We start from the raw sequence: 15,811 nt of genomic DNA, 5'->3' as shown, positions 1-15,811 counted from the left end.
ACTGAGCAAACATAGTTTTTCCATGGATTCAGCTATAATTTTGATGTACTAGTTTCTGTTATATAAAATTGGGGTATCTTATAGATACAGATAATAAGATGAACCTATTTTCTGTTATTTATCCTTGGATAGATCTTCTGGGAGCTTAGCACATACTAATCATTAGATTAGTTTGTACTTCTTTAACATTGACTATGATAGTTTTTAACAAGATTTCACAAAACAATCTACTTGGAGACTGAGCTGGTCCTAGGCCAGCTCAAGGGATATAGATAGAAGAAGGGGTAAGTTGGCTTATATCAGCCTTGGTTTAAGTTCTGCACTAATTTAAGGTTTCAGGTTTATTGTTCTGTAGTTTGTCTAGCTACTTCTGTATAAATGCTGGAACTGCCCAGGATTGTCCAGGTGTGGAATGAGATTGACCTTACCCTAAAGATTAGGGAGTGTGGTTGGACATTTCCATTGGTACAGTTGTACCTCTGCCTCTGTGCATTCAGTGTCTGATGGAGGTGGCTTAAGTTTAGAATTGTTTACTACCAAATTAGAAATTTGAAATTTTTCACATTTGTGCAGTTCTCCCTAAATTATAGAGGCCTTTTTTAAAAACAACCATTTTCATATGAAACTTAGGTTTATTAAGAGTATATTGAATTGCGACACTGGTTTTCCAATATTACCTGAAATTTTTACAGAGTAGCCCTGGGAATTTTTAAGACATTTCATTGTATTGTGAATGGTAAAGGCCAGTTGTTTTCAGCATTTTGAGTTTACTCATCTTATATGATTTTGATGTATATAAAAAAACATCTTACAAGAGAGGACTCACCATCTTGTAGGGAAATTAAATTTTTTTTTTTTGCGACAATCATTTACCATTGAAACCTTAAAAGAACCTAAATAATTCACAGGAAAAAAAAAATCTGTGCTGCTGGATAACAGACTGTCTTTTCATTTTTTTAAAATAAAGCTTCTAGCAGTAATACTTAGATTGTTAGAAAGATAGCCTTGACAGAAAAATCATAAACATATCGTAGAATTTTATAGCTGCCAACTAAACTGGAGGGTAATTGCTCAAAACCCAATGAATATCATTGTATAAAATCTGGCTTGAATCTGTTAACTCATGTTCAAACTTATTCATACTTTTGGCTGATTTTAAGTTCTTTTAAAGAAGTAGATACACCAAAGTCCTAGGAAAGGAATCTTTTATGTGTTTAGATTAACCTTTCTTGTTATCCTTATGTAGGAAGCTAGTTAATAGTATTGTCATTAGCATGTAATTCTTTAATATTAGCTATATTCATTGATAATCACAAAAATTTAAAAAACCCCTTCAAACAAAATATATACTCATGAAAACTAGCATAACAATTTTCATTTGCTGATGAAAATTAATATAAAAAGTCATGCATTTTTCTAAACTTGAGATATGTCATAGTGTAGTTGGTTTAAAAATGTGGGTCATTATTAAGATGTCATTAATAGAACAAAAGGTACTAAAAACACTCTAGCTGATCTGAAGTTCTCTGAAATGGTATAAGTTAATATTTTGATTAATATAAATTATTTCTTGGTGTTCAGGAAATTAACATTTCTTATTACTTTTAATCTTCTTATACATGTACTTTTTGGATATACAGTTAGAACCTTTGTTTTAATAGACTCTTAAAAAGTTAGTAACATTTGATGTAACTGATTTTGTCAGAAGGAGAAGTCCTTATGGCATGACTTTACAAATCACTGAGTAGGCATTTAACATGAGAAGGATCAGATACATCAGTTGACTCAAAAATTTGCTTGGTCCTTTAAGGTATTGTTAAATCCTGATTCTCCCCCTCCTCCCCCCACCTTTTTTTAAAACAGATGTAAGATCATTTGATTATTTTGATATGTCAGATTTGTAGCTTAGGTAAGTCTTAGGGGTGCCTGTATCTTTGAGAGGTAATGTGGCTTGCCCTTGCTCACATAGCTACTAAGTTTTAGAGATAGGATTTGAACCCAGGTTTTCTTATTTCCAAATGTAATACTCTCTCCACTAAGCCTCAGAGCCTCTTCCTGTTCAATTTGTGTGCAAAATAGACTAGAATTAATCATTTTAAACTATAACTTTTTTTATAGCTACAAATGCATCCTGAAGTTCTAGGATATTTACATACATGTAAATTTTTGAAGCACACTCCTTATCTTAATAAAATCTTTCCTAGAACTTAACGTGATTAGATGGATGGATAACATCCATCCTTATGGAAGGATGAGTCCTTTCTTTCTCCATTCTATCTGACCTTACTTTGATGGCTTAGTGTTGACTTTATAGTGTAGTTTATTGTGCGTATTCTTTTGACTCTACTTTCTCCATTATTACTTTTTCTACAATACTGTTATGGTTCTCTGAAATTTTTATCTCTTACTATTTAATGTACAGTAATATTCCTTTGTGTTCGTATCTCATTGAATTAGAGTTCCTGTCTTCCCATAATTTCTTCAGTAAATTTCTCTATTTTTGCTAATTTGACAGAGTTTAGGTTTTTAAACCTCCTTCAGGAATTTTAAAATTTTGCATTTGCCTTATTAGTGATTTTAAGCAATTTTTCAGATTATTGGCAAGTTACATTTTTTGTTTGTAAATTTTTCGTATCATTTGACCACTTGTTTTGGGGAATGCCACTCTGCAGTTACCTAAAAGTAGTCTGCTTCTCTCCTTATTTTATTCTGGACCCAATCTTTCTGTCTATAGGACTGTCTGAAATAGATACACTTATGAAATAGTCTCTGAGCTGCCCATAGCAATTGGGATAATGGGCATTTTTCCTTTTTACCTGTATGGATAGTTAGACCAGTTTCTTTGCAATAGTTAGGAATTTCTGGAGCTTGGTGTAATCAATTACTTGTAAACAGGAGTATCTGGTGGACCTCATCATCTCTAGTGAATCTTGAACCTTAATTTGCACAATTCTTCATCATGATGATGAGAGTCTTTGGTAGATATACCAAATATATGCAGGAGGTAAAGATCTAATTGATGAAACTTAACCACTGATTCGATATAGGGATGGGGGAGGCTGATGAGAGTGAACAGAGGGGGATAACTACAAGTTTACAAATCTGGATGCTTGACTGAAAGGATGGTGGTATTCTGGAAAGAAGATGAATGCTGGCTCTCTGTAATTACAACAGCATTTTGCATTTTAATATCATGATGAGAGAAAATCCTTGTTGGTGAAGAGTCCGTAAGTTTGTTTTGCTCAGCCAAGTCCTATAGTGGGACATTGTAGTGCTCTTAACCTTACTGTCAATTGTGACTATAAAGTTGTGATTTTCTAGAGAATCTTTCTAAAAGCCTACCTTTCCCATCTCATATTTTATGTATAAGTGTACTTTATATGCCATACAGATAATTTTTCAAAGATTCTATAAAGGTGAAAAATCAGGCGTATGGAGTAATAGTTGTTATCATTGCCTTTTGTGAGGAGCGTTATTGTCTAATATTTTCCACATGCCTTTTGTGGGGAGCATTATTGTCTAATATTTTACATACTTCGCATTTCTTTCATACTAAGGCATTGTTGGTGAAGCTGTGAACTGGTCTAATTATAACTGGTCTAATTATAACTGGTCTTATTCTAGAATACAATTAGTAGTTGCTCAAAGACTGACTAAAATGTTCATATGTTTTCTATTAGGTATATACTCCCCAAACAGGTCAAAGACAAAAAGGCCCTATGTGCACCAAAACAGTGTGGCAGCAAGTGTGTGTATGTGTATGTATAATATGAATATTGAAGTAAACTAAAAAGTTTCAAGTTTTCTTTTAATTAAAAAAAAAAATTTAATTAAAAAAATTTAATTGCCTAGAGAAAGGTAAGAATTCTGCTATATTTTTCCCTGGTGAGAGCACTTAATGGAATAGGCTGTTCATTTCTGGGCTTCAATTTTGGGAGACATTTTTAAGCAGAAGGTTAAGTAGAATGGTTACTTTAACATTTGAGACTGACATTTCTAGCTTTTTCATCCTTTTGTCATATACAGTTTTCACTACAGTAAGTTATTATTACTTCTTGATGTCCAGTTGACTTTTTTACAAAAGTTCCTCACACATAATACTCCATTTCATGTCTCCATGCTTTTGCACTAGTTATTTTTCAAGCCTTCAGAGACATACCTACCTCCCCACAGTAGCAGCAATAGAAAGTTCCCATCTAATTTTGAGATTTTAATTGATTTTCCTTACAGCTTGGGATGGTATTCATTTCTTCTTTTATGGTGGCAGATTGTAATTGTGGATATATTATAAAATAAAAAAAAATCTCTGCTGGATAGTGGTGTGGAGCTTATTTATGTGTGCTGTCCCTTTACATCTTGAGGTATTTATGATCTTAGATTTAGAGTCAGAAGGACCCAGTTCTACCCACCTATTTTATAGGTAAGGAATTAAAGATTAACTAATTTGACAAAGGCCACTAGAGTAGTAAGTAGTCTGAGACTTGAGTAAATGTTTGAGATCCAACACTCTCCTCACTGTAAAATGCCACTTTTCATTTCTTTATTGGTACTTGTTAAATACTTGCTGAGTGAATTAATGTGTGCCAAGAAGAATAGGCACTACAAAAGAAGCACATGATCGGGAAATAGCAGCATTTGAGCATTGATGGAGACTCTTCAGTAGACAGTAGACAGCCAGGTAAAAATCCTGATGCCAAAAGGAAGAGAGAGAAAGATGAAGAGTGATGTTTACATGGAATCCAGGATGAGGAGCATAAAGCAGCTGGTTTTTTAGCAGAGAAACTAAACAGCTCTGAGAGACTGATAAATGACTGTGTCCTTCAGTTCTGGTGGCTTTTTATTTTCTTCTAATTTATTCTCTACCTAACCTTGCTGTGATGTTCCATAACTATTTGATTTTTTTCCCTATCTTTTCTGTCTAATCCTGCTTTCCCCTAATGTCTCCTTCATAGCCTTGGAGCACTTACTTTGACTGTTACTTGACTGTTATTGGTCTTTTACGGTTAGTACTGCTGTTTGGTTTTCAGTGTGAAGTTGGGATTTAAATCTTAATTTTATTTTCATAAGTATGAGTTGATATTCTGGTTTGCAGTCTTAGGTTTGTTTGGTTTCTCTCCTTCATTACCAGTCTAAAATTTAAGCTAGTGATGGTTTGGATAATCAGTATGTGTTAAAGAACTGATAGAAGAACACATTTTTAAATTTTGCAAAGGGAAGAGGGGGAAGGGAATAAGCATTTTCATAGTACCTACCATGTGTCAGGCACTGTCCTAAGCGCATTTTATAGCTATCATCTTATTTGATCTTCACAACAGCCCAGCAAGGTAGGTGCTATTATTACTTCCATTTTATAGTTGAGTAAACTGAAGCAGATAGGTTAAATGTCTCGTCCAGGGTTCACAAAACTAGTTCGTGTCTGAGGCCAGTTTTGAACTCAGGTCTTTCTGATTCAAAGCCCAGTGATCTATCCACTGTGCCACCACCTCATAATTACTTTAGCTTCTATTATAATCCTACATTGATAACTCATGGTATGGAGGTACTTCTGGGTTCCTAATCGAATACAAGGTTTTACAATAGGGTGCATGTCTGTTGTCTAAAAGTTTAGCCATGCTAAGTTGGAGAGCCTTAGTCATCAGGAGATGGTTTTGTTTTGTTTTTTTTTTAACCCACATCCTTCTTTGGAGGAAGTATTACCCAAACAGATATCACAGATTCTTGGACAATAAAAAAGAGACTTTTCATAATGGTACTTCCATGTGAGAATTTGTTGAAGGAATTTGGGATGTTTAGCTTGTTTAAGGTAGATATTATAGCTCTCTTAAATTATTTATGGGATTATTATGTAGAAGAGCTATTAGATTTGGCCTTTGTGGTCCCCTAGGTTAGAACTGCTGGGTGAAGTTACAGAGAAGCATATGTAGGCATCATGTAAGGAAAACCTTCCAACTGTTCCCTAGAAAGGGAAGTGATAATTCCTAAGAGCCAGCATTGCTTCATCAAGAACAGGTAATACCTAACTTTTTCACACAGTGACTAGACTGGTCAATGAGGGAAATTCTGTAAATACAGTCTACGTAGATTTTTAGGAAAGCACTTGGAAAAGTGTTGCATATTCTTGTGGAGAAAATGGAGAGATGTAGATGCACTTAGAAAAATATGGAACTGTTTGAATGGCCAAGCTCCAAGAATAGTTGTTCAGGGTTCGCTGTCATCATGGCAGAAAATGTCTAGAAGAGTGCCTCAGAGATAATAAGATCATGGGTTGTGAGCTAGAAAGGACCTCAGAGGTCATTTGGTCAACTCTTTCATTTTCTCTGTGAGGACACTGAGGTCCAGTGACTTGCCAAGACTACACCAAGAAACACTTCCTAACAATACTGTCTTCTCTCTTCATCTCACATTTGATCACTTTCCCCCATTATCTTTTCCACCTCCTGTCTCAAACAAAGAGGTAGCTCCTCTTGCCAAAACAAATCTTTTGATCCCATCTTGGCTGTCTTCTTCAGCATGTTACTTCTCCATACTTATCTCTGATTTTCCTAAAGTGCACTTAATGACCATATCAACTCCGTAGTCAAAGAACTCCAATGATACCTTGTTACTTTATGGAACTAACACAAAATTACTTGACTTTTAAAGTCTTCAACTAGCTCCTTTAACTCCCCCCTTCCCATGTTCCATCTTTTTACTCTTTCACACATTTACTAGAATACAGTGGCGTTGTTCTTGCTTTTCATTATGTAGGACTTTCCATTTTCTGACGTTTTGCCTTTTCACTGGCTGTCCTTTAAGCCTGGAGTGTTCTCCCTCATCTGTCCCTCTCAACTTTTCCTGACCTCATTTAAGACTCAAATTCCACCTACACAGGAATCTTTTCCTAGTTTGTGCTTCTCCCCTCCTTCCTTTTTCATTCAGCCTAATACTTTCTGTCTGAATTTATCTTCCTTCTACTCTCTATAGTTCTTGTATTCTATACATAGGTTGTAGGTTGTCTCTTCTCCATTAAAATAGAATTTTTTGAAGGCAGGTACTGTGCCTTTTACATTTCTTTGTATCATCAGTGCTTAGCCCTGTACTTTGCATATAATGAGTATTCAGTAAGACTATAAATGTTAGTTGACTTCACTAATGTAGGTATGAAACATCAGAAAAGGGATTAGTGCTTGGCCCAATGCTTTTTTAAAAACATTTTTGTCAGTGATTTGTGTAAAATCTTATATAGCATGCTCATCAAACTGGCAAAATACTCCAAGGTGGGAGGGTTAACTAACACAGCAGATGAAAGTCATGGCATAGAAAGAACTAGATAGAATTAGAGTAAATCTAATAAGATGGAATTTAGCAGAATTAGCGAAGCCTTACACTTGGGTTCAAAAAATCCTCAAGTCCATATTGAGGGAGGTTAGAGAGCAGTTTCTTTGCAGTACAGCTGGAAGTTTTAGTAGAGTATAAGCTTAGCAGTGTGATGTGGCAGCAAGAAAAGCTAATACAATCTTATGCTATATTAAAAGAGGCAAAATTTCCAGAAATAAAGTGATACTAATCCTGTACTCTGTCCTAGTCTGCACGTTAAGAGGATTATTCCGTTCTGCATATCACAAGTTAAAAAGAATGCTGATGATCTGTAAAAGAGGTCGTCAGCCAATATTGGTGAAGGACCTTGAGTCCATGTCATGAAAATTGATTGAAGTAACTGAATATATTTACCCTGGAGAATAGAGAGGTCAATTGAGACTTGATTTTAGGAAATACTCCCTAACAATTAAGTTTATCCAAAAGTGGTATTTATTGCCTCAACAGGTGGTGGTCCCTCAGAGTATGGACAAACATTTTTTCAGATCTGTTATGACAGGGATTCCTTTCAGTGCAGGGATGGACTAAGTGGTCACTGAGGTCTTTTTGAACTCTCATTTGGTGATTTCCATTGCTAGACATATTAAAGTAGATCAGTAATTAAAAAAAGATCACGTGCACCAAAATGTATATAGCAACACTTTTTTAGCAGCAGAGAAGTAGAAACAAAGTAATTCTCCACTGATTGGGGAAAGACTAAATTATAGTGCTTGATTTTAATGGAATTAAAGTTCTGTAAAAGTGATGAGCGGAATGATTACTGAGAAGCATAGTAAGACTTATATGAACTGATAGAAAGTGAAGTGGAACAGAATCAATGTGGAGCAATATGCATGACTATAACAATACAAGTGGAAAAAACAAAACAGTCACAAGAGAATATTGGGGAAAATAATGACCAACCCTGACTCCTAAATTAGAAAATTGGAAATTACTTTTCCCTGCAGAGGTGGGAGACTATGAAATTTGAGTACTGCATATAACTTTTCAACCTATTGATTAATTTTGTAGAACTTAAGAAAAATTTTATTTTTGTTATCAGGCTTGACTCTCTTAGATTGGGAAGCAGGAAGGGATTTGTTGGGAAATGCAGGTGATATAAAACAATATCCAGATGAGATGATAGAACAAAATACCTCATGCTGATTCTTCTCTGTAGTTGTTGTGGAGACCTTTAATGAGCATATGTTTCTGTTTAGACGTCATCTAATAGTAATGATCAGATCAGAGCTGCTTTTTTTATATGAAAGTTCTTATTTAAAAAAATTTTTTTTGCAGGACAATCAGGGTTAAGTGACTTGCCCAGGGTCATGCATCTATTATTAATATCAAGTGTCTGAGGCCCAATTTGAACTGAAGTCCTCCTGACTCCAGGGCTGGTTCTATATCCACTGTTCATAAACAGTTTTATTACAATCTTTGGCTTCACCTCCCCATATTCAATCAGTTATAAAGTTTGTTTCTACCTTCACAACATGTAACCATCCTTTACTCTCCACTCAGAACTGTGACCCTAATTCAGGACCTCACTATTTCTCTCCTGGACTATTGCATTAACAAGCTCATTGGTTTCTTTACCATCAACTTCTTTCCTTTCTAATTCTGCCAACACGGTTGCCAAAATGATTCTCCTAAGGCAGTGATTTGTGTGTCACTCTCCTATTGAAAAAGCATTCTTGGTTCCTTCTTGACCCTTTGATATAATGCAAACTCTTCTGACATTTCAAACCCTTTGCAGTCTGGCTGTATCCTACTTTTTCTGGCTTATTTCCTAATATCCTTCATATAATCTATGTTCTAACCAAGCAGTTCTTGTTCCTTATATGTGACAGTCCATCTCCCATCTGCCATCGTTTATATACAGACTGTTCCTGATGCTTAGAATGTATTCCCTCATCTACCTTAGCTTCTTTTCAAATCTCACATTAAAGGACACTTCCCACATGTGGATTTCCTTTCCTTCTAATCCTTTCTTCTTTCCCCAATTACTTTGCATATATTTTGTGTTTGAGTATGGGTTGTTTCCCTAATAATGTAATGCAAGCTCTTTTAGGAAAGAGGCTGTTTTGTTTTTGTATTCCAAGCACTCAGAATAAGGCTTCACTTATAGTAAGTGCTTAACACATGCTTATGGATTGATAAAGCCAGTATTTTTCTAGTGATTGCTTTATGACTGTTAAGTCATGGAAGATTGAATTAGAAATTGAGGGTGGCCTTAATGAAAACCTGAGGATGGCAATCTTTGGTGAACATAAACAAGCCTAAGCACATTATGAAAAAGAATCTGTATAAGAGAAAAGGCATAAAACTTGTTTTTTAGAGAAATAGACTGAAAAGTGAGCCTTTGTGTTCCATTTGTATCCCACAGTCTCAAGAGTTTGAGAGGGAGGACTGTTGAGTGGGGTCTACTTGTGGTGGCCTTGTGTAGTAGACTTTTCACTTTAGCGTTGGTGGTATTAGGGTATGCATGGTTATTGGGAATTTCCCCATCAATGAGATTATAGATCCGTTGAAGTATTGCAGTTGTAGTACAAAGCCTAACTTTACAAATGTTGAGATGCCCTAATGTTTAAGTTTTGATTATGAACTCTGAGAGCGATCAGTATTTGTATGAATTTTAGATTTTGAGAACTCAGTATTATATGGTTTGCATAATTTAAAGTTTGTCACTGTGTCTGAATTTGTGGAATTTATTTTTCAGGGATTTTTTTTTTTTTTTGCTACTGATACTTAAATACTACAGTGGTTAGTGATAGCATTTTAATACAGAGTGTATTTTAGCCCTTATTTTACATTTTTTCCCTCCAGTTCGATGTTAACAATTTCAAACATAGATAAAAAAACCTTATCCTATTTTATTTTAATTACAGGAGTATCATCTGACTAAAATTTAGGATGATTCAAATGATATCAAGGATTGAAGAAAATTTCAAAACTCTTTTGTAATTGCCTTAATGTAAAATTTGCTTTCATTTAACTCTGTCAAGTCTTGAAATTATATTAAGAATATGCATTTGAAGGGGAAGAAGGCAATCGCCTCAAAGTGTAGCACAAACGTAGCATCAAAATTTTAAAAGAAATATTGTGTACTTATAATAGTAGATTTTAGAAATGAAACAGACCATGAAATCATTTGATTCAGTTTCTTTATTTTGCAAATGAACAACCTAAGATCTGGAAAGGTTAAGTATCTTTCCTCTGGTTATAAATTAGTTCGAAGTAGAGTCAGAGTTACACTCCAGTGCTGTTTGAAAAATTGATTTATTTTCTCTATATCTTACTTGAAAACACAATTTTATCCTCTCCAAATAGGATTCATATACTTAGAATTTTCTGCTAGTCATTCTTTTAGAGATTACTTCATAAGAAATTCAGTTATTGCTCACTTAGAGAAGTTCCAAAGGAAACTCAGTCCTAATTGCTTAAGTATTGTTGAAGAAGATTAATTTATAACATTTACTTTTGTATATTTGTTATAATATATATTCTGTGGTAATTTTTGCATTAATTAACACATGTTGAAAGTACATGTAGATTTAATCTTTTTATGGATTTCTACTAAATCTCTACTCTGATGCCTTACTGTGGCATATAAGTGACCCTGGGTTCTTGGAAGCTATGCCATTGAAGTGAGTTTCAAGATCTGACAGGTCCTACCAAGCTGGAAAGGCTCTGTGGACCAGCCCAGTGATGAACATTATTTCTTCTGAAAATCAGCCTAGGTAAGTGTGAAGAGGATCATCAACAGGCAGTGAATTTTTTCAGCCACAACAACTTACAAAGATTGTCTTCTAAGACATGGAGGGGTTACCATCTACATCAATCAGTGGAAAGAAGGAGTGCCTCCACTAACAAAATTGTGGATCTTCAAAATATATCTTATGTAAAAATTGCTTTAATAGAGCATTTCAGATTTACAGTTGCACACAGATTTTTCTGGAAAATGAATTACAAATTTAGGAAATAAGTTCTTGTACTGTGTCCACTGATATTACTCATTGTATATCCTCATTTCTTTCTCAGTGCCATCTTGATACTATGGTTTCTGAACTGTTTTGCTGATATCATTGTTCAGGAGCATAACTCTAAGTGGAATTTCACCTTGCCTTTTCCTGTGTTCTTACACAGAAACATGGGAAAATAGATTTAATAATTTGTTGACACTAGACAGTTTGTTAAAAGATATCATTACTGTTAATAGTATGATTTGAGAGTTAAAACTTATTGTACATACAGTAATTAATACCAGAGAATAGTTCTTATATACTTTTTTTTGCTGATTTTTAATTCAATTTTTGTTTCATAAGGCCTCTGTCATTTAAAGAAAACGTCATGGCTAGATTGGATTTATTCATCTTTTAAAAAAATTTTCCCCAGGCCTGATCATGATTGCTTTAGTGTAGGGAACGCCTGAAGTGGAAACTCCCTTTTTGTAATTTACAGTGTTAGACACTGCTAAGGCAGTGGGAGGTTAAATGACTTGCCCAGAATCATATGGCTAGTATGTGGCAGGCAGGACTTGTCCAAGTCTCTGATTCAAAGACAGGATGTCTGTCCATTGTGGCATACAGCATCGCTGAAAGGTTTATTTCACCCTCCCATTCAACTTCTTTTACCTCTTCTGCTTATCTTGAATAAGGTTATCTATCCTGCTTATCTTAAGTTCTGTTACAGTCATTGGTCTTAATCGGCCTGTTGGTGATACCTGTGGGGACAAATTTTCCTTCTTGCACTAGAGTATTTAGTTCATTTTACCTATATACTTTGTGGCAACTGTAAAATGGGATGAGGGGAGAGCGGTAGTGGTGCATACTAGTTGATTTCTGAGGTCTTTCCCTACCGTTTTGGGATCTGTAATCCCAAAGTCCTGTCAAAAATTTAACCACTGGCTTTTTCTTTGATAATGTGTCTTATGGACATTAGATTTTTTTTTTCCTACTTCATAGCTATTCTGCTTGGTATATATATATAGTTCCATGGGTATACATAGGCATTGTTTTCCTTCTACTTTCCTTTTCATTTAAGAGATTAAGATAAAGATATTCTTACTAGTCCTTATTACATTCCTGTCATGGAACCTGTAATTCCTTGTATTGTAAACTGTGTTCCAGAAATCCAAGTTCCATTCTCAAAAGCCATCTTCATGACCATTTTTTTCCCTTCCCATGATCTTCCACAACATTATACATCCTACATTGTAATCCACCCTGTTCTTTATAACCTCTCTAATATTAATTAAGTGACCTACACTCAAAGACCTCTAGTGTTGGAAAATTCAGTACTTCTTAAGGCAAGCCCATTCACTTTGGAAAGCTCTAATTGTTATGAAGTTTTTCCTTGAAGCCTAAATTTGCTTTTCCACTCACTACAATACTCCTAATTCTCTCTGGAACCAAGGAGAGTACATCAGATCTTTTAACAGAACAGCCCTTCACATATTTGAAAACAGCTGTACTGTCTCCTCTAAGTCTTTTTCAGGCTGAATATCTCATTTCTTTTGACCAATCCCTATTTTGTATGTTCTCCAACCTATCCATTATCTTTGTCAGCCATTTTTGCTGTCTTCTCAGTTCCTTCTTATTGCTTTAAATGTGGATTTGAATAGATTCCAGGGCTAGATAGTAGATTTAAGTGTTACTTGCACAGAAACATAGTTGAACCTGTCAGAGTCGATGTGATTGCCAAGTGAGAGAGAAGGGTGTGAAGATTGTGAGGAAAACCCACATTAAGTAGTCAGGAAAAGGATAAGGATTCAGTGAAGGAAATATAGAAGCAATAGGAAAACTAGGAGGGTATGGTGTTTAAGAAGTCATAATAATTATTCACTAGGAAAATGCTGTCATCTGTTAGAAGTTCCAGAGGGATCAAGAAAGGTGAGGACTGAAACACATATTGATTCTTATGATTAGGAAGAATTCATTGATAACATTTGAGAGACCAATTTCAGTGTAGTGGAGGCAAAAGTCAGCTGTCAAAGGGTTAGGGAGATGGTGAGTAGTGAGGAAGTAGAGGCACTAGTAAAAAATAATTTTTCCCCAGGGATTTAGTACTGAATGTGAGGGGAGAAATGATAGATGAGAAGATAAGTTACCAAAGTAAAGGGAATGCTTTTTTATCATTTGAGAGATGTGAGTATGTAGGTAGATAGTTTCTCCTTTTTGATGGAGAGATCAGGATGATTGAAAATATTTGGGATATTACTTTACAAAAAGTCCTGGAGGAGTTGTGATCAAGGGTATTGGTAGAGAGATTGGCTTTAATGAGAAACAGATGTGCTTGTTTTAGGATCATCTGGAAGGAGAATGAGTGATGTGTTGTGAGAAGCTTGAGGAATAGAGAAATAGGATGAGGTAGCTCAATTTGTTCTTGGTTGAATAGAAGACAAGAACATCTGTTTTAAGGGTGAGGATTCTGGCTGTGTGGGGCAAGTCATTTAACCTCTGTGGGCCTTAGTTTCCTCATCTGTAAAATAAAGGGATTGGATTAGATGACCTCTGAAGCCTCTTCTAGCTCTGGTTCCATGATTCTGAGATGAGAAGGTCTAGACTAGTCCCTGTGGGAAAGAAGATAGGAAGTTAAGGGTAGGTTAGGATCGTCAAATAGTAGTGGAGCCCATGTTAAGCAATGTAGCAATTTGTTTATATTGAGGGTTAGTGTGAGCTTTAGACATTTTCTTTTGAATTGGATGATGGAGATTACATAGTGATGATTTGTAAGTCAAGACTGATGGAAGTTAGTGAGTCAAGGGATCCTATGGTACTATTTAGCAAAATATTTAAGAGAAAGATTGTAGACTAGAGGCCAGTGAAGGCAGAGTGGGTGAGATAGATTGGGAAAATAGGCATGTGTTTGCAGGGGTGGGGAACCTGTGACTTCTGGGTCCTCAAGTGCAGCCCTTCGACTGAATCCAAACTTCACAGAACAAATCCCCTTAATTAAAGGATTTGTTCTGTAAAACTTGGATGTGATCAAAAGGCTGTACCCTAAAACCTAGAAGGCCATAGGCAGCATGTTCCCCACCCCTGGTTTAGGAATTGAGGTCATGATAGCTATGAAATTATAGATTTAATGTGGTTGAGAGTTGTAGAGAGGAAATGTTGGTTTTGGTTATTGAGTGAAATTTTGAAGTTCTGACTAGAGGAGTTAGAAGAGATCTTAAAGTATCTTCTAAAGAGAACAAGAGGGGAAAGTTGGTAAATAATTAGATTAATTAGAAAAAAAAACTTTTCTGGTAATTGGATTTATATGAGCTAGCTTCTGTTTCCTTGGTAGGTTACTAATAGCCCAGCTAATAAAGGTGACAGATTGAATTTTCACTAAGGTGGATGGGAAGCCCACAGGCATTAAATTTACACCTCAGGGTTATTCTTAGGAATAAATTCCTAGTGCCTAGAATATAGTAGGGATTTTATAAATGCTTATTAATGGATAAATAGAAACATTGGGGAAAGCTATTAGCAAGAATCCCAAAAGATTGAGGATATCATGTAAGGCAAGTATGTGGGGAGGGGGGGGGGTGGGTTGTGTGAAAAGGGAATTATTTAGCAATATGGAGAAAGTATACTATATTTCTGCTGGTATAAAAGAATAGTTATCCATATGCAAATTGATCTGCTACATAAAAGAAAAGGTAAAAAATCTTGGAAGAACACAAGTACTTAAGGGTTTAGGGAAAATAATGTGCTTTAGAAAGAAATGAGAAAGCTCTGAAAGCTCTTTAGAGAAAGAGGACAAATTCTAACTTGTGACTGTAGATCAGCGAGTAGAAAAATATGGCAAAAGAGAAAGGACCACTACATATTTGCAGCTAAGTAATTGATATGTAGTACTTTCCTTAAAGGGGAGAACTGGATCCTCTCAGGATGAAGCTTCTTTTTATTCAAAGAATGATGATGTGGATCTACAGTTCCCATCAGGAGAGAGGTCATATGGCAATTTTCAGCAGAAAAAGAGGTGAGTATTGGTTATTATTAGCTCCTTACTGAAGGGTGCCAAAGGTGGCTATTTGTTGATATGCCATAAGTACTACAGAGGCATATTTTTCTTCAAGAGAAGAAACTTGGTTATTTGAAAGAGTCTTCAGAGAACCGTTAGATTGATGAATACTATGCACTGCTTGCAATTCAGTTGCTGTGACTCATAGAAGATAGGCGCATTAGAATAAAGAGACAGGTTTTGGAAAGTGTATAGGTGGCTAATTACATAGTGTATAAAATGAGATTTGGATTTCCAGACCACTATTTAAAAATTATAGGTAAGGTGGACTCTTGGCCAGGTTCTTAAGTTTATAGATGTAGGGTTGGAAGGAACTTTAGAAGTCATCTAATCTCCTGTATCTCCCCACCTTCATTCTTACCCCCAACATAACACCATTTCACATAATAATCTGAGGCCCAGAAAGGTAAACTGGCTTGTCCAAAGTTATTCATGCCCTGTCACTTTCATGTTAAATATT

The 15,811-nt window shown here is 35.4% G+C and overlaps 1 protein-coding gene across 3 annotated transcripts in view; it reads left to right on the top strand.

Annotated features, from left to right (window-relative positions):
- Positions 1-15,811, top strand: part of HBS1L (HBS1 like translational GTPase) — a 125,448-nt gene that overhangs the window by 27,434 nt on the left and 82,203 nt on the right. The window contains exons 1-2 of one of the 3 annotated variants that reach the window (XM_072643406.1): positions 10,971-11,078; positions 15,197-15,309. The exons of the other annotated variants lie outside the window; for them this stretch is intronic. Of the exons in view, the coding sequence (XP_072499507.1) occupies positions 11,047-11,078; positions 15,197-15,309 (145 nt within the window). The 5' untranslated portion in view covers positions 10,971-11,046. Of the gene's footprint in view, positions 1-10,970; positions 11,079-15,196; positions 15,310-15,811 lie in introns of those variants that run through there. 3 annotated transcript variants of the gene reach the window in all.

This window comes from Notamacropus eugenii, chromosome 2 (assembly GCF_028372415.1).
Source record: "Notamacropus eugenii isolate mMacEug1 chromosome 2, mMacEug1.pri_v2, whole genome shotgun sequence".
Classification (NCBI taxonomy): Eukaryota; Metazoa; Chordata; class Mammalia; order Diprotodontia; family Macropodidae; genus Notamacropus; species Notamacropus eugenii.
The sequence above is the reverse complement of the archived record's forward strand: the minus strand, read 5'-3'. Positions and strand labels throughout refer to the sequence as shown.